We start from the raw sequence: 27,668 nt of genomic DNA on the forward strand, positions 1-27,668 counted from the left end.
AAAAAAATTTCCTCAGATCTGAATAAACTAGGCAGTGACAGAAATCAGCACAGGGCCCCTCATAGGCACCATCAGTGTCACTTTTCTGGCCTCCTGAGGGTTGCTCTGATGTTGCCATCAGAGCCTGCAAAGCCAGAGTTGCCCCTGGGCAGTGCCAGAGCTGGGAGGGGTCTGGAGGGCAGAGCTGAGTCCCCAGGGCTGGGCTGGGCCCTGGCAGCTCTTGCAGGGCCCAGCCCTGGGCACAGGGAAGCAGCTGCTGGCAGGGACAGCTCTAGGCAGCAGAGCCCTGGGCAGGCAGTAGGGGGAAAGTGCCCTCAGAATGTGCTGGAATATTTAAAGTCCTGTCCAAACCCAACTAATCCATGATTACTTTTTTTACAGATCGCCATGGCAAGGCACTGCAATGTCCAACAACAGCTCCATCAGCCACTTCCTCCTGCTGGCCTTGGCAGACACACGGCAGCTGCAGCTCCTGCACTTCTGCCTCTTGCTGGGCATCTCCCTGGCTGCCCTCCTGGGCAACGGCCTCATCATCAGCGCCGTAGCCTGCAGCCACCACCTGCACACGCCCATGTTCTTCTTCCTGCTCAACCTGGCCCTCACTGACCTGGGCTCCATCTGCACCACTGTGCCCAAAGCCATGCACAATTCCCTCTGGGACACCAGGAACATCTCCTACTCAGGATGTGCTGCTCAGCTCTTTTTCTTTATGTTCTTCATCTCAGCAGAGTTTTCCCTCCTGACCATCATGTGCTACGACCGCTACGTGTCCATCTGCAAACCCCTGCACCACGGGACCCTCCTGGGCAGCAGAGCTTGTGCCCACATGGCAGCAGCTGCCTGGGCCAGTGCCTTTCTCTATTCACTGATGCACACGGCCAATACATTTTCCCTGCCCCTGTGCCATGGCAATGTCCTGGGCCAGTTCTTCTGTGAAATCCCCCAGATCCTCAAGCTCTCCTGCTCCAAATCCAACCTCAGGGAACTTGGACTCATTGCAGTTAGTGCCTGTTTAGCATTTGGTTGTTTTGTGTTCATTTTTTTCTCCTATGTGCAGATCTTCAGGGCTGTGCTGAGGATCCCCTCTGAGCAGGGACAGCACAAAGCCTTTTCCACCTGCCTCCCTCACCTGGCCGTGGTCTGTCTGTTCATCAGTACTGGCACATTTACCTATCTGAAGCCCCCCTCCAAGTTGTCCCCATCCCTGGATCTGGCCCTGTCAGCTCTTTACTCAGTGGTGCCTCCAGCCCTGAATCCCCTCATCTACAGCCTGAGGAACCAGGAGCTCAAGGCTGCAGTGTGGAGACTGATCACTGGACGGTTTCAGAAACAATGAAGTGCTGGCCAATTTCTGTAATAAAAGTAATCTTTGGCTTTGAATAAAAGTAATCTTTGATATTTCTTGTTGTTCCTTTTTTTTGAGGTTCTTTTCCCTTTTTTTTAGTTTTTAAATATTATCCCCAAATAAATGTCATTTTTTGTGTAATTTTTTATTTTGTTTCTCTCCACCTTCCCTGTGGCCACAGACTGTGTCAATTGGGGGCTGTGCTCTTGGTGGCCTTAATGGATCTAAAGGTTCTCCCTGCAAAGTTTTCTGCAGAGATGCCCTTGTGTTGCCTTCTCTGGAGCTGCAGTAGCAATGTCTGTGTGCAGAGCTGGGGCAGATCAGTGCGGGCCCAGCAGCTGTGCCCAGCAGCAGCAGCACTTGGTGTTGCCAGTGCTGCTCCCATGGCCCTGCCCCGCTGCCCTGGTGGCCCTGGTGTTGCTGTAGGGCCTGAGTGCTCTCGGGGCCGGGCACAGCCCTGGGGGTGGCAGTGCCAGGGCTGCAGCAGGGACAGGCCATGGGCACTGCTGGGGCAGCTCTGACACCTCAGGCCAGGCCCTGGGGGCTCCAGGCTCCTTGCCCAGGCTCTCTCAAGAACACGGCCAGGCCAATGCTGAGCACAGAAAACCCCCGTGAGCAGCCCCAGGGTGGCCGTGGGCAGGCTGGGGGCAAACAGCATGGCTGGTGCTCTGCAAGGGCCCTGGGGGAGATGGGAAGGAGCAGCAGAGCAGGGGCTGATCCATCCCCAGTGTGCTGGACAGCCCAGGGCAGCGTCCCAGAGCGTCCTCATGGAGCTGCCAACAACATCCCCCCTCTGCAGCCCTGGCCTCTCCCCCAGCTCACACAGGTGCCCCATCCTTGCAGGCACAGACACGGCAGCACTGGCGCAGGAGCCCCTGTTTGCATTGCACAGAGCAGGGGGAGCACCCCCATGGTGTTGCTGTGGGGACATGAACCTGAGGGAGCACAAATGCCATCAGCCCCTGGGGCCAGCAAGGGCTGGGGGACACCAGGGAAACCACTCAGCTTTGTCCTGGCCTCTGCAGTCAGCCAGAAAGTTTGTTCCCATCAGCTGGGAGCTTCCTGTCCCACTGCAGACGCTGTTGCTCAGAGCCAGGGCTGCCTGGCAGCCACCCCCAAACTACCCTGAACATTTCCTTTGCTTCACCTTTGCTTTCTTTACTCTTCCTGCTACAATTTTCTTCCCATTGCCCACCCCTGTTCCCTCCCCTGCAAACAGCCCATCCCTGTTTGCCCTTTCCTCTCTGGCCCCACTCCCCATTGCAGTTCCTGACTTGGCACCATGGGAACGTCCCTTGGGGAGCAGGATCATCCCACAAGTGCTGCAGGAATTCTCTGCAGGCTCCTGCAGTGCCTCCTGCTGCTCCCTTGCCTGAGGCACCACAGGCCAGGGGTGCACATCTGGGCTGCTGTGTCTGGCTCTGGGGTTCCCTGTTCTGGGCAATGAGGAGGAGCTGCAGAGGCTCTGCAGGACTGACAGGATGGGCTTTGGGGCTGGGAGGAGAAGCTGAGGGACCTGGGCTGCTGGAGCTTCTGAAGAGGAGGCCCAGGGCTCATCCTGCAACTTCTCCAAGGGTGGTTTCAGAGAATCCCAGAATAAACAAGGTTGGAAAAGACCCTGGAGATCACGAAGTCCAACCTGTGCCCTGACACAACCTTGTCCCTCCTGAGCCTCCTCTTCTCCAGGATAAACAACCCCAGCTCCCTCAGCCACTCTGAACAGGACTTGTGCTCCAGACCCCTCCCCAGCCTTGTTGCCCTTCTCTCGACACGCTCCATCCCCTTCATGTCCTTCCTAAATTGGGGGGCCCAGAACTGGACACAGCAGTCGAGGTGCTGCCCAAGCAGTGCCCAGCACAGGGGAAGAATCACTGCCCTGCTCCTGCTGGCCACACCATTCCTGATCCATTGGAGTGCCAGGGGTTGGATGGGGGAAATGGTAGGGAAGGGGTGGGGACAAAGTGTTCTTGATTGTCAGCCATGAATGGTCTTGATTTTCATATCTGTTCAGAGTGCATTAGAAGGTTCTGGGGGTCAATGTCAACTGGACATTGCTGATACCAAACTAAAAACAGGATAAGAAAACTTAACAGGACAAAACTGTTCTCTCTGCTTTTTTGTCAATATAACAGATTCACTCTGAATACACTTCAGAAATGTGTTTCATTAACCACAGAAGAATTAAAAACTTTGATTATTCCTTGGTGCTTTCCTTGTTTGAGTGTTTTGAACAAATATTTATGATCCTTTTCTCACTGAATTCCTGAACTGAAGAGCTCAAGATAGAACAGGCCTCTGGAGGAGTAAAATTCATCATCAGCCTCCCAGTGGCTGAGGATCCATCCCCATCAGAGCAGCAAAGAATAGGAATGGGCACAGCTTTGTGGCTGCCCCAGCTCTGGGATGGGCCCTGGGCCTGGAGCAGGAGCAGCTCTGGAGGGCCCCAAGGCCGGGGCTCTTGTGCTGCCCTGGGCAGGTGGGATGGCAGCAGGGGCTGCAGAGCTCTCAGCACCTCAGCCAGAGGGGAGCAGGGCACCCAGGGAGCCTCCTTTGGCCTTGGCCAAGCCCCTTCCCCCATGGCTGGGGCTGAGTCCTGGGGGAGCTGCAGCTGCTGCTGTGCCCTGGCCAGGGGCTGAGGCCGTGGGGCAGTGCCCAGAGCAGCCTGGCCTGAGCAGAGCTGTGGGGCCAGAGCCGGCTGGGCTGGGCTGGGGAGAGGCCCTTGGTGCTGCCCAGAGCTCAGGGCAGCTGGGAGAGCTTGCGGGGAGCTGGGCTGGGCTCAGAGAGCCTGGTACAGACACCATCAGTGTCCATCCCAGCCTGGCTGAGCGCGCAGGGGCAGGACTCAGGCCAGGCTTTGTGGGGCAGGGCCAGCGCCTGTGCCAGGCACTGAAAACAGGCAAGTGGCCCAGAGAGGAGGCTGCTCTGTGCCCTTGGGGACATGGACAGAGCAGGGAGGGGGCCCAGGACATTTGTCAGCACCAGCCTCTTTCACCAGCCCTTGGCAGCCCTGGCTGCTGAGCCCAGCTTTGCCCTGGGCTGAGTTTGGCTGTGACCCAGCTCCTTCCTCCTGCGGGGCTCAGGGCCTGTTCCCAGCCATGGCCAGCCCTGGCTGCCTCTCTGCTGGGCAGGCCCACAGGTGCCACGGGCTCTGCAGGAGCTGGCAGAGGCTGCCCAGCAGGGAGGCCATGGGGCACAGAGCCCCAAGGCTGCTGTGGGCACCACGGCACAGGGGCCGTTCCCAGCCGCAATGCTCCTGGTCCGGGCTGGGCCTGCACAGGGGCTGGGCCACCATGGCTGGGCCAGCACAGGGCCACAAAGGGGCCACGCAGCCGCTGCCGGGGCTGACAGCAAGGCCAGGCACAGACAGGGAATTGCTGAGCATGGCCTGTGCTGGCCAGGGCTGACTGTGCCAAAGGCAGAGCTCAGCTGCCCTTGGGGGCTGCAGGAACAGTCCAGAGCCCAAACAGCCTCCATGGCTGTGCTGGAGACCAAGGCTGCAGGAGGGAAATGCAGGGCTGCTGCAGGATGGGGAGGGCATTGAATTCCAGCACACACCTCAGCTCTCTGATGATCCCAGCACCATGCTGGGCCCTGTTCCAGACTGGAGCAGAGCAGATGTTGATGGGACAGGAGCCCTGTGGGGCAGTCAGGGACCTGCAGCTTGCAAGGTGCTCTGCTCTCCTTCAGGCGCTCTCGGAGAGATCCAATCCCAGCTTGGCATCTCAAGGCACAAGTGGCACTGCCTGTTCATGGGCACACAACTGATGTCTGTCTGGAAAGGGGCACAGGTTTTAATACTGTTAGTTTCATAATTTACAAATGAATCTTTATTATCTGGGTCACTCGAGTACTTCTGAGAAATGGCTGTGTTTTCCCACCAGGAACAGGAATTTCCTGGAGGTGTACTGTTGGCAGAGGAAGAAGAAATACTGATCTTCTTGTCTATTTGTGTCACCAATATTCAGTCTATTATTTCCTCTCCCTCTTTCTTCAGGTGTTTCCAGATCTTCTGGTTAAATGACCATGTCAAAGGACATCTCTTCACTAGACCAGCTGGATCTTTGCCCTTCCCGTTGCTTCCAGCTTTTCTCCTCCAGATGCTCTCTGGTCATTCAAGTGCCTCTCAATGGACTGGTTTCATGCTTTGAGCTGCAAGATGTTGCCCAATCTTTCCAAAGTTCAAATAAAAATCATATTAGTGAACACCCTTATTGTGTTTATATCTATCACAGAATTACTTTTTCTTATATCTTCATCTAAAACTGTTCCTGTACAGAATTCCTTTGGGGATGGGAGATGTGTCAGATGCTGCTGGGACATCCCAGAGAGCTGAGGGAAGAGCTGTGATGGTTATTAAACTGTTCCAATGTTCAGCTTGTGTTTGTTGGCCAGAAACCTTTCTGTGCCTCTGAGTGTCACCAGGCCCTGAGCCCAAAGGACACAAACCTGGTGAGTTGTGGTTCCCACTGCAGGGGCTGCCCTTGGACCTTGGCTCTGCACAGGAGAGCTCTTCATCCCCTTTCTCTCTTTTCCTCCCTCTGGCCATGGAGGGAGCTCCTGACTTCAGCGTGTGACTCGTGTGTGCAAAGAGCAAATCTGGGCAGAATCGGGGCAGGGAGGGTTTGGGGGGACCCTGGGATCTGTGCTGGGCACAGAAGGTGTTTCCCATTGCTCTGAGGCTGTCTGCTGTGGAAAGTGGATTTAATATCCAGCAGAGGAATGACTTTTGCATTTGATGGAGCTGTGCCTTCCCTTGGCTTTGTTGGCCGACAATAAATGAACATCCCTCTGTGTCTCGGGCAGCTCCTTCTCCAAGGAAAGCAGGTGGGAGTGGAGCCAAGGAGCTGAAAGCTGCAGGTGCAGCCTGGGCTGGAGGGAGCTCAGATTTGCACAAGGCTGCTCTGAGTGCCAGGGCTTGGATGGGGTAAATGGTGGGGTGGGGGTAGGGACAGAGTCTGATTGATTGTCAGCCATGAAGGGTCTTGATTTTTGTATCTACTCAAACTGCATGAGGAGGTACTTGGATTCAGTGTCAATTGGAGATTGCACATATCAATTTATTACCAGGGGAAAAAACCTAAACAGGACCTAAAAATCTTTTCTAACTGTCTTTTAAAGAAGAATCTATGCAGCTTGAATACACTGCTGATATTTGTCTAATTAACCACAAAAGATCTGAAAATTAAAATCAAATTATTCCCAGAGGCTTGGCTTGTTAAGGTGTTCTGAATGTTAATGAGCCCTACGCCACTGAAATCCTGCACTGAAGAGCTGAAGGCTGAACAAGCCTCTGGAGCAGTGAAATTCAGCAGCAGCCTCCAAGTTGCTGAGGATGTCAGCAGCCCCCAGTGAGGCCATCCCTGCCCAGAGCCCGTGGGGGAATGGGCAGACAAGGAGAGCGTCCCTGGGGCTGGGGCAGCAAAACTCAGAGGCACCAGCGGCTCCAGCTGGGAAATGGAGTGTGGAATGAGGCTGGGAAAGCCCTGCCTGGGCTGGGCCAACCGGCACAGCCAAGCCCTGACACTCATCCACTGTGAAAAACTCTCTCAAAGAGACATTTTAAAGGAATTACAATTGTTTGTGTACTCTGAGTTGGACTCACTGGAGAAATACCAACAAGAAATTCTCAGGAGCTCAAAACAACAAAACATCTTCTACTGGCAACTTTAGAAAATCAGATAAACACTGGCAAAAGGTTTATTATGTTATTGTAGTTGTTTTGGTTTGTTGATTTAAGCTTTTTCCAATCTTGAGATTTCTTAATTAATGTACTGATGAGTGTGGTGGGTTTTAGTGTTAGTTAATTATTTATGTATTTATTTTGTTACGAGATGGGACTAGGAGAATGGTAAAGTAAGCTTAGAATTTTAAAAGGTATACAGAAGATTTTATTAAAAATAAATAAAAGGAAAAAAGGTAGTAAGAAATAAAAAAAACTCTTTAGAACACTTTTTGTCTTTTCAACTTATTATTTTACTGACAATGTAAAGAAACGAAACTTAAAATTTCTACTTAGTTTACTATTTCTAGAAGAGTATTTTTTTAGCTTACTTTGAGAGAGAAGTTTTTCTTGTAAAGATTATGGAGATTTTTTTACAAGAGAAAAAAATAGGTTTTTTGTGGTTCTTAATTTTGTCATGGATAACAGTTGTCTGGGGAACTTTGTTATTGTGAAGTTGTTTTTATTGCTAAAAGCTTTTTTAAAGCTTGTTGATGGGCCATGTTGACTTATGAGGTACTGTTTTAAAGATGAGTTTTTTAAAGGTATAAGTTTTTATTATTTTCTTCTAAAATTATATTTATCTCTGGGAATATAGACCATCTCTTGGGGGTGCTTATTACTTTTTTTTTTAATCTGTTTAAACTTTTGATGAAATTACAGTTATTTTAACATTTGTTTATTTTAATATGAATGTTTCTGTTTGATATTATTTTGTATATTTTAAATTTTTAATAGTTGTATGCGTTATAAAAAATAAGTTTTTTCTTTATAGTTTATAAGAAGATTTTAGTTCTAAGATTAGGGTATTTTTTCTTCTTTTTTTTTGGCATTTAATTTCTTCTTTACTGACTTTGATGGTTTTATGGGTTTTTTTATATGCTTGTATTTTGTTTTGTTCTTTTACTTTAGTGAGGATTGAAGTATTGGAAGGATCAACACCTGACCTGCCAGTAACTTGTGGTGGAAGTTATGGTTGGGTTTTTTAAGGATTGGTTTTTTGGTTGGTTTTTGGGTTTTTTTTGTGTTTAATTTTAGTTGTAGGGTTATTTTGTGTAGGTTGTAGGTTGTAGGAGTTTTTAGTTTGAGTTGTATTGGGGGGAGGGGACTTGATGGTAAGATTTTAATAGGTGTGGCCAGCTTTGTTCTGGTTGGGGTTTTGTAGCCTCTTTTGTTTTCCTGTTTGGGAGTTGTTGGGGTTTGGTTTGGTTAGAATGGGGCCGATGGGGGGGGGGGGGTGGGGCGGCTTGGGGAGGGGGGAAGGGGCTCAGCCCACAGCAGGGCTGCTTGGTTTGGTTTGGTTTGGTTGAGATGGGGGCCGGGGCAAGGGCCTGCTGCTTCTTTGTTTAGTAGGAAAGAAAGAGGAGGTTCCTGGGTTTTTTGTCTTTAACATATGTGTTTCACAGAGGTGTGTTCAGTGTCTTAGTGGTTTAACAGATTGTCAGTTACACAAAAATCTTTGTATTACTTTTTAAAATTCTTCTCATGCCAAACTATGACAGACATTCAATCAACAAAAAACACTTCTCAAAGCATTGACTTGGCCCATTCGACTTCACAAACTCTAAGCCTGTTCAATTTAATATTAATCAAAATTTGCAGGAGCACAGAAACAGAAGAAGACACAGAAAGAGGGAAAGACAAAAAAGATACAGAGGAGCGCGCACAGCTACCAACTCCTCGATCCAGCAGTGTTCAGATAGAAATTCCAAGAGGAGGTAGGGTCAAGATGTGTGCTTGCCTTGTGGTCAGCCCTAAATAGCCCTTGGCCTTCCTGGGCCCTTCCCCCAGGTGGGACTTGGGCTCATTTCGTCCCTCAGGAGCTGGACTGGGGGCTCCAGAGGTGGCTGTGGAGCATTGCCTGTGCTGTGCCAGGGACTGGCAGACACTGCTGGGCTGGGATGGAGGCTCTGGGGGGATTGGGGTTCCAGGGCAGGGCAGGGCTGGGATTACAGGGCAGGGCAGGACTGGACCTGCCCCTTCGTCCCCCACACACCAAATGTTTTGAGCCAACAATCTCCTCCAGTCTCTCACAGTAGGGCAATGTTGGAGGTGAAGTCCCAGTTGTGGCCATGGGTACCTGGAGGAGAAGGACAGTTCTTTTCCATAGGAAGGGAAGAACAGAATCCCAGTTTTTGAAAGGCAGGTGAGAGCCTCTCTAGGCCAAGGCCTGGCAGACTTGCCAGGAATGTCAGATTTTGTCTGGGAGAAGTCTTTGGATATAGGGAATTTTAGAGATGGAACTCCAGTCTTGACCATGATTGCCTGAGAAGCAAGACAGTTCTTTTCCATAGGAAGGAAAGCATGGAGCCTTCCCCAGTGTTTTGGAAACAGATGGGAAGTGACCCTTGTAAAACCACTGCCAGCCAGACTTGTCCTGGCAATATTCTTTTAGGAACAATCCCTGGGTATAATGAAATTTGGAGGTGAAATCCCAATTCTGGCCATGGGGGCCTGGAGGAAGACAGTTCTTTTCCATAGGAAGGAAAGCATGGAGCCCAAGTGTTTCAGTAGCAGATGAGAAGTGACCCTCAACATGCCGAGGTCAGCTGGACCGGTCAGGCGGTCAATGGGAAGCCAAACCAGCCAGACTTGCTCTGTGTTCCCTTGGTTCTATGGGGCCCAACAGGATCACAATGGCCCACTGATTACAAGAAGACCTGCAGTGTCATAATGGACCCTAAGTTCCAGAAAGCCCAGAAGTGTCACAATGGTCCCAAAGATTCCATGAGGCCTTGCAGTATCACAAGGGTCTCCATGGTTCCCCAGGCCCCACAATGTCATGTGACTCCTCTATTCCATGAGCCCTGCAATGTCACAATGGACCTTTAGACCCTGGGAGTCTGCTGTGTCATAATGGTCTCCTTTGGCTCCACAGTGTCACAATGGACCCTTGATGACATGAGGCCCCTCTGTGTCACCCTGGAGCTTTGGTTCCAAGCAGCCCTGCAGTGTCACAGTGAACCCTTGGTTCAATGGGGTTCCACAATATCACCATGGTCCCCTTGGTTCCATGAAGTCCTGGAGTGTCACAGTGGTCTCCTTTGGTTTCCCAGTGTCACAATGGACCCCTGATGACACGAGGCCTTGCAATGTCACAATGGACCTTTGGTTCCATGGAGCCCTGCAGTGTCACAATGATCTGCTTTTGCCTCTTGATTTCACAAGGCCCCACAATATCACAATGGTCCTCTTGGTTCTGTGGGGAACCCCAGGGTCACAATGGTCTCTTTGGTTCCCTGAGGCCTCACAGTGTCACAGTGCTTTGCTTATTCCATGGGCCCTCATAGTGTCACAATGGTCTCCACGATCTCATGAGTCCCCTCAGTGTCACAATGGTCTCCTTGGTTCCATGAGGCTGTGTAGTGTCCTTATGGTGTCTCCATGGTTCCATGAGGCCTTGCAATGTAACAATGGACCTTTGGCTCCATGGGGTCTCGCAGTGTCACAATGGCTTCTTGGTTCCATGATACCCCAAAGTGTCACAATGGTCTCAATGATTCCATGAGGCTCCACGGTGTCACGATGGACCCTTGGTTTGATGGGGCCTCTCAGTGTCACAATGATCCCTACATTCCATGGAGCCACACAGTGTCAGCATGGTTCCCTTGGTTCCATGAGGCCCAGCACGGTCACAAGTCTCTCCATGATTCCATGAGGCCCTACAGTGTCACACTGGTCCCTTGGTCTCACAGGGCCCCACAGTGTCACACTGGTCCCTTGGTGTCACAGGGCCCCACAGTGTCACCATGGTCCCTTGGTCTCACAGGGCCCCACAGTGTCACACTGGTCCCTTGGTCTCACAAGGCCCCCCAGTGTCACCATGGTCCCTTGGTGTCACAGGGCCCCACAGTGTCACAATGGTCCCTTGGTCTCACAGGGCCCCACAGTGTCACACTGGTCCCTCGGTTCCATGGCCCTGTGCTGCTGCATTCCCCCCTCCCCTTCTCAGCCCGCCCTGCCAGCTGAGAAATGCTCCTTGGGCCTTGGCCTTGGCCAGCAGCCCCTGGGCTCAGCTCCTCTGCAGCTCATCACAAACACTGTCTGCTCCAGGCACTGCTGCTGCCCAACCAGCTCCTGGTTCCTTTAGGAGCAGCCCTGGGAACTGCTTTTGTTCCCTCGGTGGCACAACATCCCTGTTCTCACAGTGCCACAGAAAGCTGCTGATGCCAAGTGTGGCCAGGATGAACCATTGCTGGGACTGAAGCCCCTCTGGTGGGGCCCTGCAAGCAGCGCTCCAAAAGGAGCCCTTGGAGCTCTCCTGGGCCAGCGACTCCCTCTGAGTGGGGCCTCTCCCAGCCGGGAACTCTCCTGTCTGCTGCACTCGGGGATCCTGAACAATGACAGAGCCTGGGCCGATCCCCCCACTGCTCCAGGCTCAGCCCTTGGCCCGCTGGGGAGATGCCAAAGCATCCACAGTGAGCATTCCCTGCCCTCAGGGGAATTTCTCCCAGGTGCCTTGCACTGACTCTTTGTGTCTGTGTGCACACAGGAGTGCCTGTGCTGGGGAAATGTGGCAGAAATGCTGCTCTCTGAGGGGTTTGAGTGCCTTGGAGAGCTGAGTCAGTCAGGCCTATAAGAAATGTTCAGTAATGAGGTATGAGCTAAATTAAATGCTTCTGAGAGTTGTTCTTTTGCTAAGTTGTTACTTTTAATGTAAGTTATTAGGTAAGTTAAACACTGTTAAGTGTTATTCCTCAGCTAAATTGCAAAGTCATAGGTTATAAGTTAGGTTAAATACTGTTAGCTGCTGGTTTTGGCTAAATTGTGACATTTAAGGTATCAGTTAAGCTTAAGGTGCAAGTTAAGTCCTGTTAAGTTTGAGCTCTGTTAAGCTTTTATCTCTTTATTCCTTTTATTCTTGCCCTCACTGCCCTTGTGTCTCACACACACACACACAGGGACAGTTCTCAGTTCATTTCTGGTTTGATTGCCTGGATTCTGTTTGGTTTTGTTGTTGCTTTGTTTTCCTGGTGTGCCTGAAGTGTCCAGTCAGGAGCAGAGTGACCCTTGCCAAGGAACGTTGTGCTGCTGTCCCTTAATATTAAATCTGGTTTTTGCTGATCCCTTGCCAGGGATTTTTTCAGCGCTCTCAAGCCCTCGTTCGTAACAGGGTGAAGGAGCCCTGGCCCAGGCTCTGGCCCTGGGGGACACGGGGACACTGCTGGGGGGTCCCTGTCCCCCTGTCCCACCCCCATGGCCCCGGCCCCCCGTCCCCGTGTCAGGCTCTGGGGTCGATCTCGTGGAACATCCTCTGGGGGAGGCTGCGGCACCGGGGGCAGGGGGACCTGGGGGGACAGGGGACCCTGCTGGGCACGAGATGGGTTGGACTGCTCTGGGGGGGCTGTGAGGGGGGACAGGGCAGAGTGACCTCACCAGTGACCTCACACTGCCCCTGTAATGTCACACTGCCCCTGTGATGTCACACAGCTCCTGTGATGTCACAGCCCACTCTGGGACGTCTCACAGCACCCTTGTGATGTCACAAAGCCAACTCTGGGATGTCACCCTGGAATGTCATACAGCTGCTCTGTGATGTCGCAAAGTTACCTTGTGATGTCACAGTCTGTTCTGTGATGTCACAGCTTGCTCTACGATGTGACACAGCCACCCACTGATGCCACAACCCACTCTCTGATGCCACAGAGCCACCCTCTATGATGGCAGGATCTACTTTATGGCCTCACACCCTACTCTATGACGTCACAGCCAGCTCTGTGATGTCACAACCCCCTCAGTGATGTGACAAAACCCTCTCTGTGATGTCATACTGCCACTCTGTAATGTCACAGCACACACTTTGACCTCACAGCCTGCTCTATGATGTCATACAGCCATGACATGATGTCACAGCCTGCTCTGTATGTCACAGAATCCCCTCTATGATGTTGTAGCTGCTCAGTGACCTCACACAACAAACTCTGTGATGTCACACAGGCCCTTGCTGACATCCCAGCTGCTCTGTGCCTCTATGACACAGGCACAGAGGTGCTGCTGTGACACAGCCCCCTCGGGGACATCCCACAGCCCCTGCCAGTGCTGAGCCCCTGTGAGCTCTGTCTGTGCCCTGCTCGTGCCCCTGAGGTGCCCTGGCCGTGCCCCAGCCCTGCTGGGCTGTGCACAGGAGCTGCTCCTGCCCAGAGCTGTCTCTCTGCAGCGCTGCCCTTGCCAGGAGCTGCCTCTGGGCCAGGAGCCCAGCCCAGCTCAGCAGCACAGACACAGCACAAGGACTTTAATGACCCTCTGGGGCTTTGGTGCTCTTTGCATCAGACCCAGTCCCTCAGAGTGTGCTCAAAGAACTTCTCAAGAACTCAAAAAGACATTGATACACTCAAGTTTCTTATACTTTAATAGATCCTTCAGAGGGACAGGACTGAGAAAGTGTCCCCAGGTTCCAGCTAGAGCAGAACACTGGAGGCACTGATGACAGCTCAAGACAAGCAAAGGCAAAGGTGTCTCTGGTGCTGAGCAAACCTGCACCTCTGTCCCTGCAGGCTGTGCTCATCCCCTGGCTGCCCCACCTGGCTGGCCCCTTCCTTTGCTGACAGCTCTGCCTCCTGCCTGCCTCTGCCTGCCCACACAAAGCCTTGGGCTGCTCCAGGCTTCTTCTGGGGATGTGCTGTACCACAGCCCTGCCCTGGCAGGGAAATTCCTTTCTCCTCATGTCCAGTCTGGGCCTCTCCAGCTGCCCTTGGTGCCATTATTTCTTTCTCTGGCTAATTTATACAATGAAGAAAAACTCCAGCCTCTCTGAAACCACCCTTCAATCCCTCCCAGGCTACTCCTGTTCTGTCCTCAGTCTCCACATCAAGGAACCCAGAGACCTCAGCCTGTCCCTGCTGGTTCTGTGATGAGGCCTCCAAACTCTAGCTTGGGAGATTTTCGGTTTCTTTCCAAGATCAGTGAAAGCGGGAAAATACTGGTCAAAATATTTTCTCCCAAATCCTGCAGTGACAGAACAAGGGTCAACATCTTTAAACTGAATGAGGGTGGATTTACATTTGTCAGAAGGAAGAAATATTTTACAATGAGAGTGGCACAAAACTGCAGCTGTTTTTCCAGAGAAGTGGATTCCACATCACAGGAATGCTCCAAGAGCAGGAGCTTTGTGCAACCTGACCCAGTGAAACCCTCTCATCCCCAAGGATGGATTTCCTATTGTGTGGGTTCTCTGATGTGCTGGGTGCCCTCACAACACTTCTGGCCAGAATGTCTGCTGAGGGCAGCCAGGCTGCTGCAGGGGCAGTGACCTCATAACCATCACCACTGCAGCCCTGGCCCTGGGCCTGGCTCTCCCCTTTCCTCTGCCCCTGCCTTGTCTCTGCTGGCATCAAGAGTTTTGTCATTAATATCTTGTCCCCAAGGTGCTGAGGCCAGTGGCTTCCCAGTCAGGTTTCTGGAGCAGAAGTGGCTTTTCAGAGCCCAGCCAGAAATGAGCCCTGAGGCAGCAGCTCTGCAGTGGTGGCCACCAGGCCGGGGTGCCAAGGGAGGCTTCTGGCCATGCCCTGCAAGCAGCTGCTGTTGCCAAGGTGCCTTTGGTGCCTCGGGCTCTCCCTGGCACAGCTCCCAGCAGGGCACTCTGCCCTTGTGCCCGAGGCCTTCCCTGTGCTGGGACTGGCCTGGGGCTTTTCCTGCAGTGGGACCTGCCCTGCTCATGGCACAGGAAAGGCAGTTCCTGCTGGAGCAGGAGGCTCTGCCTGCAGTGGGCTTCAACCACACCAGCAAGGCCCTCTTGACTTCAAAATTGCTTCATAGAGCAGAATATTCTAATAATTGTTATAGCTCCTGTACTGTGGAGTAAATAACTCTGGTTAAGATCTCTCTGTCTAATCATGATCAGGATCATTCAGAGCTGTATTTAAATAAATTTAACTGGTATTCCATCCTTAATCCTGTGGGACAAATTGCATTTAGGTTCAATTCCACCTGTCCAGTCTTTGACACCTTTGACAAATGCTGGGTCTGGGATTGGATCCAGCACCTCCCAGTCTCCTCCCTTAGAAGGAATTTTAGAAGTCTAGGGGCTCTGCAGGGGCTGTTGGGTGTCATTTCTGTACCTCATTACTCAGCGGGTGTTTCTCTATTAAAGAAATAAAGCTTTTGCCTGAAGCTCCCACTGTGCCCATGACAGGAACCCTGTGAGTGTCTGGAACATCCCAGCTCTTTGGCAGCCTGGGCACTTCTAGGATGTCACCATGGAGCCCCCGTGAGTGCCTGTGACAGATCGGTGCCTTTGCAGCCCAAGGTCCCCTGGGATGTCACCATGGAATGGCTGTGACTGCCTCTGAACACAGGGCTCTTTACCACCCCCAGAAAGCCCTGGGAGGTCTCCATGGAGCCCCTGTCTCTGCCTGTGACAATCCAGCTCTTGAACAGCCTGGAGACTCTTGGAAAGTCCCCATGGACCCCCTCTGAGGGCCTGTGACAAATCTGATCCTCAGCAGGCAACCATCACCAGCCCCCTGTTGGTATGGACAGTTTCCATGGCAACCATCACCAGTCCCTGTTGCTGTGGTCAGTTTCCATGGCAACCATCACCAGCCCCCTGTTGCTATGGTCAGTTGCTGGGCAGCTCCATGGAGACCCCATGCCAGGGGTGGTTGCCATGGACATCAGCTCAGGCCTGCAGCCAGAGCCCGTTGCCATGGCAACCATTAGCAGTCCCATCCCCAGGGTCATGGGATCCCAGAACCACAGAATTGGCTGAGTTGGGAGGGACCCATCAGGATCCTCGAGTCCAACTGCTGGCCCTGCACAGGACACCCCAACAATGCCAGCCGGGGCCTGGCAGCACTGTCCAAATGCTGCTGGAGCTCAGAGATCCCTGGAGCTGGGACCCTTCCCTGGGTAGCCCGGGCAGGGCCCCAGCAGCCTCTGGGGAAAAACCTTTTCCTGAGATCCAACCTAAGCCTGCCCCGACTCAGCTGCAGCCATTCCCTCCACTCCTGTCCCTGGGCACCAGAGGGAAGAGGTTCCCACAGCCCCAGCCAGGGACCCGCTCCCAAGGCTGTTGCCATGGCCACCAGGGCTGGGACCAGCTGGGATGCTTGGTTTTCATGGGCTGGGGTTCAGGAATGGAGTTCCTCACTTTCCTGCTCCCGCTAAAACCATGATGCCCTCGCTGCCCTCCCGACTTCTATGAAAAGCACAAAAGGCAAAGGTCCCAGGCTGGAATAAGAAAAATTTATTGGGAACAGAAACACGATAAAAAACAAAGAGGAACAGAAACAATATTGATAACAGAAGGAATAAGAAAATCAACTTAAAGGGAAAACCACAACATCAACGGCTGGCTCTTCCTGCCCATGTATTTCCTCCTGCCTGGAAAGGACACCCTTCTCCTCAGGGAGAGAGAGAGAGTCCCTTTCCTGCCCCTGGCAATGACCTGAGGTGGGAGTGAGTGTAATGTCACGGCCACGGCCAGACCCTCATGTTCTTCAATCCCACATCATGTCACTGGCAGGGGCAGGAAAAGGTACAGGTGTCTTCCCAGCATGGATGATGGGGAACACGGATAACCAGGGCTCTTCCCAACTTGGGACCTCCAATAGGGGATGAAGCTGGAGCAGTGCATGAAGAGCACTGCAGTGGGGGCATCTGCAGGGCTTCCCTTACCGGTGCATCTGTTGGTGTCTGGTCAAGTGAGAGCTCTGTGAGAAGCTCTTCCCACACTGGGTGCACTCGTAGGGCCTCTCCCCAGTGTGGATGCGCCGGTGGGTGATGAGGTGGATGTTTTGCTTGAAGCCCTTCCCGCACTCAGGGCAGCAGAAGGGCCTCTCATCCATGTGAATGCGCTCATGCAGGCGGAGACTGGAGCTGGTCTGAAACCTCTTCCCACACTGGGTGCACTCGTAGGGCCTCTCCCCAGTGTGGATGAGGTAGTGGGTGAGGAGTTGGGAGTTGCGCTTGAAGCCCTTCCCGCAGTCGGGGCAGCGGAAGGGCCTCTCATCCATGTGAATCTGCTGGTGCTGGAGGAGATGGGACCTGGTGTGAAACCTCTTCAGACACTCGGGACACTCGTACGGCATCTCCCCAGTGTGGATGTGTTGGTGGGTGATGAGCTTGGATCTGCAGCTGAAGCCCTTCCCACACTCCCCACACTCAAAGGCCCATTCCCCGGTGTGGATCATCTGATGCCGGATCAGGTCAGAGCTCTGCCAGAAGCTCTTCCCACACTCCAAGCACTTGTAGGGCTTCTCTTCCACGAGGTTCTGCTGTGGGAATTTGTCCTCCCTGGTCTCCATCCTCAGTTCCTTCCCTGGGGGAGGAAGGACAAGGAGAGGATGGGATTTGCCTCCGTGCCAGAGGGAAGGGGAAGGATATCCCCCCAGTATGGCCCCAGCAGGACAGCAAGGGCACCGGGGTTGTCCTTCAGCCAGGGGCCCTGCTGAGCTGGGAGATGGAGCAGGAGAGAGGGGGAAAGGGGCACTGACTTCCTCCACACCTGCCTGGGTGTCCTGGGGCATTGTGTCAGTTTGAAAAGACAGGTGTCTGCAAAGGACGGCAGGAGCCTCCCTTGAAATGGAAATTGTTAAACCCCTCCCTTGGAATTATAATTTTCAAAATAAGGGGCTGTCAAGCCAAGCTATGGGAATAGGAACCACAGTTCTTTAGTAGGAAAATTAAAAATACAAATGCAATAGTACTTAAAAACTACTTACAGGGTCAGAATACCACCTGACACGCTGTGGGTCAGGGTGTTGGTAGCACTCCCGTTAAATGATGGCTGCCGTCCTCCTGCAGTGACAGATGCGGTTTTGTTGGAGCAGGGATCTTGTAGAAGGCTGGAATTTTCCTCTGGAGGTCCAGTGGTGGTGTCGATGGGCCTGGTCTTTGTCTGGGATCCAGTGGAGCTGAAAACTGCTCTTTTGGGAGTCCTGTGGGAGAAGGCTGACTCTGATGTTCTCATTCTCAGCTTATATCCAGGTAGGAATGCTTGGCTCCTCCCTCTGGGCGGAGCACCTCACAATGGGATGATGGAATTTCTAGCAGTCCTGCAGTGACACTCAATGGCCCATTAACAGAAGATATCTCCCCAGAGGGAGGATTCCTTGTGGAAGAGATAAAGTAAACTGCTCAATTAACAGATGATAACTGCCCCACCTTTAACAGTTGGTAATTGTATACACACCCAGCTAAACCTGAGACACTGTTCCAGCCTTGGAAACCAGGATTTGGTACCAGGACTTGTTAGGGAATGCAACCCTGACTGAAGGAAGGGACAGAATCTCCAGGGCCTGCAGCCAGAAATGGAGAGTTGAGTGATAATCATTTCAACATCTTCTCTTTTGGAATTATTGTTTAATGATTTTTTCTTTGCCTATCTAATACTTTTTATATTTTTGGCAAATTTGGATTATCTAAATGACACTGCTCCTCAAATGAAGTTGATGTCTGTGTCTTTGGTGCTGACCCTGCCCACCAGCAAAACAGGGCCCCATCCTGCCTAAGTGTTACCTGGGAAGACAAAACCCTCACTCCAAATGTCCCCCCTTCCTCTTTGTTCTCCCCACATTATACCCTGATCATGATGTCCTATGGTCTGGGGTGTCCCCGGGGTCAGTTGGGGTCACCTGTCCTGGCTGTGTCCCCTCCCAACCTCCCCCACAGCCCCAGCCCCTCCGCAGCGTGGCTGGAGGAGGGGCAGGACAGGCCTTGGCTCAGTGCGAGCTCAGCAAGAACAAAACCATCTCTGTGTGCTCAGCCCTGTGCTCAGCACCCGGCCCCGCATTTCCTCCCCTCCCAGCCCGGACCCCCCTTTCCAACCCCTCTGCCCCACGGCCGCCGCAGCACCGGCTGCTGGGTGGGGGGAGCCCCCGATCAGCCCCAGGGGTGGGCAGGGGGCTCGGGGACCCCCCTGGTGCGGATCAGTCCCCCTGGCCCGAGCCCCAAATTCCGCTCCAGGGGGCCCCTAGGGTCTGCGGGTCTGCCTGGCAAGTCGTGAGTCATCGGTGAGAAAAGCTCTGGTTGGCTGGAAATTGTTTAGTGCGTTCTCTGATTGGCTGGAATTGTGAACGGCGCTGTGCCCTGTGGGTGTCCCTGGGAGCTGCGGAGTCCGAGCCGGAGCCTTTTCCTCTTTCTTTCTCTCCCTCTGAGACGTCTTCCCTATTTCTTTCTGTCCCTTTGAGACCACTTTCCCAATTTCTTTCTCCTCCCACCTCCCCCCCCCCACCCCACCCAAGACCTCTTTCCTATTTCTCTCTCTCTCTGAGACCTCTTCCCGATTTCTTTCTCTCCCTGTCTCCTTCCCAGTAAAGAAAAGATGCTCCTGCCCTCGCAGGCAAAGCTCTTAAGAAGGACCCAAAAGCCAAGTGGAGCAAGATCTTACAGTGACATTTCACTGCCAGCCTTTGTAACTTTACCCATGGTTGTTGTAGCTCGTGGATTGGGAATTAAATCAGGGCAGGGTCCTTGGTGGGAGCTGCCCTGGGTCAAGAGAGACACTGAGAGGGAAACAGAGCAGGCAGAGAAAGGCAGAAGAGAAAGGAGGACACAAACACAATCAGCTGAGAAGGTGGCACTCTGAAACAGAAACTGGAACTGACTGAAAATGAATAGCACAGAAAGAAATAATTTTGTAACTTTATTTCCTATCAAAATACAATTTCCACCCTTTCTCAAAACCTTCTCCTGGTGCCATTCAGCAGGGCTATCAGAAAGTTTTTCATTCTGAATTGATGCTCCAGGCTGCAGCCACAAGGAAACAGGGAATGGGGATTTTCCTGCTCCTGAGGAGTTTGTTGACATCCTCAGTGGAGGATGAAATAAACAGGGCAGGAGATCTTTCTCCTTTTTAATGCCTTTTTTAAAAGTGATCAGCTCAGGATGGGGGGGTTGACAGGTCCATGGTTCCCTGCAGCCGCTCCCAGCAGTGACTCAGAAAAGGAGGAAAGTGCAGCTCTGTCCCCTGGGGGGCAGAGCCAGGAGTCCCGTCCTCCCAAGGGCAGTGGGGGTATACCCCGGGTTTGGTTTGGTTTGCCGGTTCAGGAGTCCTGGACTCGACTGACTTTAACCGGGGCGAGGAGTGACTGAGGTTTTTAGCATCTCTGCTGGCTTCGGACCTCGCCCCTGCTGTCCAAACACCACCCTGACCTCTCAAATCTGCTTTGGCTCATTTCTTTTGGGGTATTTTTCCGGGATTTGGTGGGGTCCCGTCCCGTTACAGTCTGGGTTTTGAGATAAATTTGCATGTCTCCTGAGATTTCCCCTCCCCTTCCCATCATCCGGGGGGGTTGTCATCCTCTTGGCAGCAGGCAAGGGTGGTACTGAAAAAAAGAGTTCTCCACAATAGAGGGTTAACGACAATACTCAACAGATGATTAGAAAATTTAACCAACACCAGAAGTCTTGGCCAGCAATCAGTTCCCAGCTTAACTTTAAACTCTGCAACCCTTTTCTTAAAAAAAAACGGTTAACTCTTTTTTTACTCATAACAGAGGAGAGGAGGAGGCACCAGAAGAAAAGGGCAGCTGGGCTTCATCCTTCCACAGGAAAGAGGAGGAGGGAAGTCTCTTGTCCTGTCTGCAGCTGCTCCCACAGGGATGTGAGGGCTGATCCCAGAGCCCCAAGGGTCACAGTCAGGGCTGCCCTCAGGGAATGCTCGCCTGGTATTGAGGGGCAGCGTGGGAGCATCTGGATCTTGGAGCACCCAGCTGCCCCCCATGTTTGGAGGCACCTGAGGAGGGCCGAGAAAATGCCAGGGGCATCCTGCAGTGACATCCCCCTGTCCTGCTCTGTGTGACCCTGATCTTGGTCTCAATCTCACTCCACATTTAGACACACTCACAGTTCTGTATTTAATCCCATCCCAGTGCCAGGCTCGTCTAGCCCCAGACCCAATCCCAACCCCAGCCCTAAAGCCAATCCCATATCTAGCCTGAACCCCAATCCCAGCTCTAATCCAAATCTCAGCCCCAAATCCAACCCCAGCTCCAATTCCAGCCCCTTCCTAAATCCTCAGCCCCAAACCAAATCCCAGGTTCAGCCCTTCTGGGGGTTTGGGGGTGTCTCTGTCCCTCTGACCCCGATGATGTTTGTGTGGGGTCACACCAGGGCTGAGAGGGACAGAGACCCCCCCCCCAGCCTCCCCAGGTGTGAGAAGGTCGGAGAGCCCCCCCAGCCCCGAGCACCCTCAGTGGTGAGAGGGACACAGAGCCCCTGGTCCCCAGCCCTGCACAGGCATTCCCTGAGGCCAGAGGGATGGAGACCCCCTGAGCATCCCCCAGGGCGAGGGGACAGAGACCCCTGAGCATCCCTGTGCTGAGAGGGACAGAGACTGCCCCTGAGACAGGGGTGAGGGGGAGGGAGACCCCCCCAGGAATTCCCTGGAGTGAGAATGATGGAGAGACCCCCTGGGGAATGGCCTGGGGTGACAGGGACATGCCCTGGGGAATAGCCTGGGGTGAGAAGGACAGGGAAACCCCCTGGGGAGTGGCCTGGGGTGACAGGGACAGGGACAAACCCCTCAAGCCCCTCCCAAGCATCCCTGAAGGCGAGAGGCACAGAGACCCCTCGAGCATCCCCTGGGCCCTGGACAAAATAAACTCGGCAGAAATCAAACTTAACTCTGCATAAAATACCTTGATGAATACTTGATTTTCCCACAAGTCACATGTGATGAAAATGCAAAAAAATCCCAAACATGAATAAACCAACAACAGAAGCAATGATGATGGCAATTCCAAGTTTCAATGGTTCCTGCACAGCTCCAGCTCAGCTGCTGGCAGGTTCCGATAAAAGAAAAGGGGAAATTCAGCCCTATACAGATTATTCAAAGGAAGGGGAAGCTCTGTGTAGCTGTTAAAAAGGTGACAGGGAGAAAGAGAAAAATGATTCTCACATTTGGCAAAGCCCCCGAGCCTGTGAATTCTGGGGTTATTTGGGAATTTAGCTACTTGAGCTGGGCTTCTTATGGGACTTTTAGCAGCCTTGTGTTCCTCACCATGGGGTGAACGAACTTTGTCAGTCTTGCTGGTATCATTTGCTCCCTTTCCTCCAGTGATTTTAACAAACTTTTCAAGGAAGGACAACAAAATATTTTCTTTACACTGGCCACCCACAACAGCCATTTTCCTCATCAGTTCTCCCATTAGTCACTCTGAGGAAACAGCATCCAAGTTTCCAAGAGTTCCTCTAGTAGAGCCACGACCTCCTCAGAGGAGGGAACCATGCTCTTGTCAAAGGAACTTGGGGTCAGAGAACAGTGCTTAAACTCACTGTGTCAAAATAATGTTGCAAGCTGGTTAAGAAAATTGTTAGAGAGATGCCTCTGCTCCGATTAAGGTGTTAATGAGACCGAATCCAACATGGATTTTATTGAACAGTAAATGTGAGGTAGAGAGAGAGATGGAAAGAAAGAGAAAAGGGGGGAGAACAAGGGAGTGACAAGGACAGAGACCACCCCTGGGGCAGGGCAAGTGTGACATTGTCCCCTGTGTGTGTGGCCTTCCCAGGGTGGGGGTTTTACACCTGAGCCAGTCTGGGTAAGGGGGGTGGTGCTCACCCCCCCGAGCAGGGATTACCCCACTGTTTCAGGTTGCAATGTAAGATGGAACCAAAAACATGTTTTCAATCACCATCTCCACAAACTGCTATAAACAGGTGGGGAAGAGTTCTTTATCTCTTCCATGACTCACCCCTGATAACGCCCTCCAGGGGAGATATCTTCTGTGAATGGGCCATTGAGTGCCACTGCAGGACTGATAAAATTACATCCCCCCATTGTGGGATGCTCCACCCAGGGGGAGGAACCAAGCATTCCTACCTGGATATAAACTGAGGCTTACAAGACCAGGAGCACCTTGCCTACTGCATTCCCAGAGGACAAGAGCTCCATAACCACCCCTGGACCTTCAGAGGAAGGCCAGACCCTTCTACAGGATCACTGCTTGGACAGAATCACGTTCATCACTCCAACAGGACTGCAGCCACCATTTAATGGGACTCCTACCAGCCCCCTGATCAACAGGGTGTCAGGTAATATCCTGACTCTGTCAGCTTAAGGCAGTGTTTCTGTATCATTGCCCTGAACTTAATTTTCCTATTAAATTATAATTCTGGCTTAGACTCTCCCCCTGGTTTGTCTTCAATCCAGTACAAGACTCTATGTGCTCAACCCTTGTTTTCCTCCCAAAACAGGATATCCTATTCCCAAACCTTTGCCACATGGAGGAGGAGGCTGCAAGAAGACAAAGATGCCCCAGGACACCCAGGCAGGTGAGGAGGAAGTCAGTGCCCCTTTCCCCCTTTCTCCTGCTCCATTTCCCAGCCCAGCACTGCCCCCAGCGGCAGGACAACCCTGCTGCCAACGCCGTCCTTCTGGGAATGCCCTGGGGGGATCTCCTTCCCCTTCCCTCTGGCACAGAAGCAAATCCCATCCTCTCCTTGTCCTTCCTCACTCTGACATGGAGCTGAGGATTGAGACCAGGGAGGACAAATCCCCATGTCAAAACCTTGTGGAAGAGGCGGTTTTGAGTGGCTCCATGGCACAAGAATTCTACAGGGAGGAAAATCCTGGAAGATCTCACAGGAGGAGGGGCTGCAATGACAGCCCAGGGTGCTCTGAGGAGGAAAGACCCACCCTGTGCCCAGAAAGTGGACAGAGCTCCAGCCAGAGCTCAGAGCTGGTGGTCCATGAGCAGCTTCCTGATGGGGAGAAGCCCTACAAGTGCTTGGAGTGTGGGAAGAGCTTCAGCCAGAGCTCCCACCTGATCAGCCACCAGATGATCCACACTGGTGAATGGCCCTACAAGTGTGGGGAGTGTGGGAAGGGCTTCAGCTGCAGCTCAGAACTCGTCATCCACCAACGCATCCACACTGGGGAGAGGCCCTTTGAGCCTCCCGAGTGTGGGAAGAGGTTTCACACCAGCTCAGATCTCCTCCAGCACCAGCAGATTGACTCAGAGGAGAGACCCTTCTGCTGCCCTGGCTGTGGGAAGTGCTTCAAGCACAACTCCAGCCTCACCAGGCACCGGTGCATCCACACTGGGGAGAGGCCCTACGAGTGTCCCCAGTGTGGGAAGAGCTTCAGCTGTAGCTCCAACTTGACCAGACACCAACGGAGGCACCGGTAAGGGAAGCCCTGCAAATGCATTGACCGCAGGAGGACCTTCGTGCACTGCTCCAGCTTCATCCCCCATTGGAGTTCCCATGTTTGGAAGAGCCCTGGTGATCCATGTTCCCCATGATCCATGCTGGGAAGACACCTGTCCCTTTTCCTGACCCTGCCAGTGACATGATGTGGGATTGAAGAACATGAGGGTCTGGCCATGGCTGTGTTATTATATTCACTCCCACCTCAGGTCATTCCCAGAGGCACAGAAGGGACTCTCTCTCTCTCTCTCTCTCTCTCTCTCTCCCCCTGAGGAGAAGGGTGTCCTTTCCAGGCAGGGGAAATGCGTGGCCAGGAAAAGCCAGCCGTTGATGTTGTAGTTTTCCCTGTAAATAGTTTTTCTTATTCCTTCTGTTATGAATATTGTTTTTGTTTCTGTTTGTTCTTTATCTTGTTGCTGTTCCCCATAAATTATTCTTATTCCAGCCCAGGTTCTTTGCCTTTTGTGCTTTCCATGGGAGGCGGGAGGGCAGCGAGGGCTGAGTGGTTTTAGCGGGAGCAGGAAATTGGGGAATCCCATTCCTGAACCCTGGCCCGTGGAAACCGAGCATCCCAGCTGGTCCCAGCCCTGGGAGCAGGTCCCTGGCTGGGGCTGTGGGAACCTCTTCCCTCTGGTGCCAGGGACAGCTGCAGCTGAGTAGGGGCAGGCTTAGGTTGGATCTCAGGAAAAGGTTTTTCCCCAGAGGCTGCTGGGGCCCTGCCCAGGCTCCCCAGGGAAGGGTCCCAGCTCCAGGGATCTCTGAGCTCCAGCAGCATTTGGACAGTGCTGCCAGGCCCCAGCTGGCATTGTTGGGGTGTCCTGTGCAGGGCCAGCAGTTGGACTCAAGGATCCTGATGGGTCCCTCCCAACTCAGCCAGTTCTGTGGTTCTGGGATCCCATGACCCTGGGGATGGGACTGCAAATGGTTGCCATGGCAACAGGCTCTGGCTGCAGGCCTGAACTGGTGTCCATGGCAACCACGGCATGGGGTCTCCATGGAGCTGCCCAGCGACTGACCATAGCAACAGGGCTATGGTGATGGTTGCCATGGAAATTGACCACAGCAATGGGTCCTGGAGTTGGTTGCCTACTATGTATCAGATTTGTCACAGGCCCTCAGAGGGGTTCCATGGGGACTTTCCAAGAGTCTCCAGGCTGTTCAAGAGCTGGAATGTCACAGGCAGAGGCAGGGGCTCCATGGAGACCTCCCAGGGCTTTCTGGGGATGGTAAAGAGCCGTGAGGTCACAGGCAGTCACAGCCATTCCATGGTGACATCCCAGGGGACCTTGGGCTGCAAAGGCACCGATCTGTCACAGGCACTCATGGGGCTCCACGGTGACATCCCAGGAGTCCCCAGGCTGCCAAAGAGCCAGGATGTCCCAGACACTCACAGGGGTTCCTGTCATGGGCACAGTTGGAGCTTCAGGCAAAGTTTATTAGAGAAGCTCCTGTTTGCTCATGAGGTGCAGAAAGATTCCCCAATAGCCCCCACATATCCCCAGATACCTCCAAGGACCTCCAGGCTTTCTAAACTCCTTCTGTGAGAGGAGCCTTGGAGCAGCTGGTTCCAATCCCAGCCTCAGACTTTTCAAGAGTTTGTGTGTAAAGAATTATCAAGGTGGAATTAAACCTTTACAGAATTTGTCCCACAGGATTAAGGATGACAAAGTAGATATATTTATATAAATATATATTATATTTTTTGGTAATGATTAGACAAAATTATCTTAAACAGAAATATTTACTCCAAGGTATAAGAGCTGTAACTCTAATATGTTATGTTATGTTATGTTATGTTATGTTATGTTATGTTATGTTATACTATATTATACACTCAGAATTCATTTCAAAGCAACTGTATTCAAGAAAAAGAAGCAGTTATTAAGCAGAGATTGATGTCACTCCCCCAGAGCAATGACGGGGGCAAATCCATTTGGCTCAGCCTGGAGCAGTGACCTTGAGGGGTGTCCCCACTGCAGGGAGGAATCTTCACACTCCCCCAAGAAGGGAAATGTCAGGAGATGCTGCCATTAACATTTGGGATGGGGCTTTTCTAGTCTGAAGTGCTGCCCTGTCAGTCAGATGTGCCCAGGCTGGGCCAGCTCAGCAGCTCTGCAGAAGCTCCCTGTGGTGTCACTTGTTGTTCCTTTCTCCAGGGATTTTTTCAGCCCTGCCACAGCTTCAGCTCCCTCTGAGGATGTTGAACTTTGGGATGGAGGAGTCAGGCTGGTTTCTGCATTATTCACCCCAAAGCAGTGTGACCTCTGTCATTCATTTCCCACTGGGGCCTTGCTGGTGTGGTTGAAGCCCACTGCAGGCAGAGCCTCCTGCTCCAGCAGGAACTGCCTTTCCTGTGCCATGAGCAGGGCAGGTCCCGCTGCAGGAAAAGCCCCAGGCCAGTCCCAGCACAGGGAAGGCCTCGGGCACAAGGGCAGAGTGCCGTGCTGGGAGCTGTGCCAGGGAGAGCCTGAGGCACCAAAGGCACCTTGGCAGCAGCAGCTGCTTGCAGGGCATGGCCAGAAGCCTCCCTTGGCACCCCGGCCTGGTGGCCACCACTGCAGAGCTGCTGCCTCAGGGCTCATTTCTGGCTGGGCTCTGAAAAGCCACTTCTGCTCCAGGAGCCTGACTGGGAAGCCACCGGCCCCAGCACCCTGGGGACAAGATATTAATGACAAAACTCTTGATGCCAGCAGAGACAAGGCAGGGGCAGAGGAAAGGGGAGAGCCAGGCCCAGGGCCAGGGCTGCCATGGTGATGGTTGTGAGGTCACTGCCCCCGCAGCAGCCTGGCTGCCCTCAGCAGACATTCTGGCCAGAAGTGTGGTGAGGGCACCCAGCACATCAGAGAACCCACTCAACACGAAATCCATCCTTGGGGATGAGAGGGTTTCACTGGGTCAGGTTGCACAAATCTCCTGCTCTTGGAGCATTCCTGTGATGTGGAATCCACTTCTCTGGAAAAACAGCTGCAGTTTTGTGCCACTCTCATTGTAAAATATTTCTTCCTTCTGACAAATGTAAATTCACCCTCATTCAGTTTAAAGATGTTGACCCTTGTTCTGTCACTGCAGGATTTGGGAGAAAATATTTTGACCAGTATTTTCCCGCTTTCACTGATCTTGGAAAGAAACCGAAAATCTCCCAAGCTAGAGTTTGGAGGCCTCATCACAGAACCAGCAGGGACAGGCTGAGGTCTCTGGGGTCAGTGGTGTGCAGACTGAGGACAGAACAGGAGTAGCCTGGGAGGGATTGAAGGGTGGTTTCAGAGAGGCTGGAGTTTTTCTTCATTGTATAAATTAGCCAGAGAAAGAAAAAATGGCACCAAGGGCAGCTGGAGAGGCCCAGACTGGGCACCAGGAGAAAGGAATTTCCCTGCCAGGGCAGGGCTGTGGTGCAGCATGTCCCCAGAAGGAGCCTGGAGCAGCCCAAGGCTTCGTGTGGGCAGGCAGAGGCAGGCAGGAGGCAGAGCTGTCAGCAAAGGAAGGGGCCAGCCAGGTGGGGCAGCCGGAGGATGA

General features: G+C 52.7%; 1 protein-coding gene and 1 pseudogene across 1 annotated transcript; both read left to right on the top strand.

Annotated features, from left to right (window-relative positions):
* LOC132334622 (zinc finger protein 850-like) overlaps nt 1-24,554 on the top strand; it is an 860,268-nt pseudogene extending 835,714 nt beyond the window's left edge.
* LOC132334768 (olfactory receptor 14A16-like) lies at nt 404-1,398 on the top strand. The gene has a single exon (XM_059860882.1). It carries the CDS (start codon nt 404-406, stop codon nt 1,334-1,336), a length of 933 nt encoding a protein of 310 aa, XP_059716865.1. The 3' UTR covers nt 1,337-1,398.
* Nucleotides 24,555-27,668: the final 3,114 nt, after the last annotated feature.

Source organism: Haemorhous mexicanus, chromosome 16 (genome assembly GCF_027477595.1).
Source record: "Haemorhous mexicanus isolate bHaeMex1 chromosome 16, bHaeMex1.pri, whole genome shotgun sequence".
In the NCBI taxonomy this organism is placed as follows: domain Eukaryota; kingdom Metazoa; phylum Chordata; class Aves; order Passeriformes; family Fringillidae; genus Haemorhous; species Haemorhous mexicanus.

Bases quoted from the DNA above. Each gene is read 5' to 3' on its own strand.
- LOC132334768 (XM_059860882.1), top strand. From the start codon at position 404: ATGTCCAACAACAGCTCCATCAGCCACTTCCTCCTGCTGGCCTTGGCA.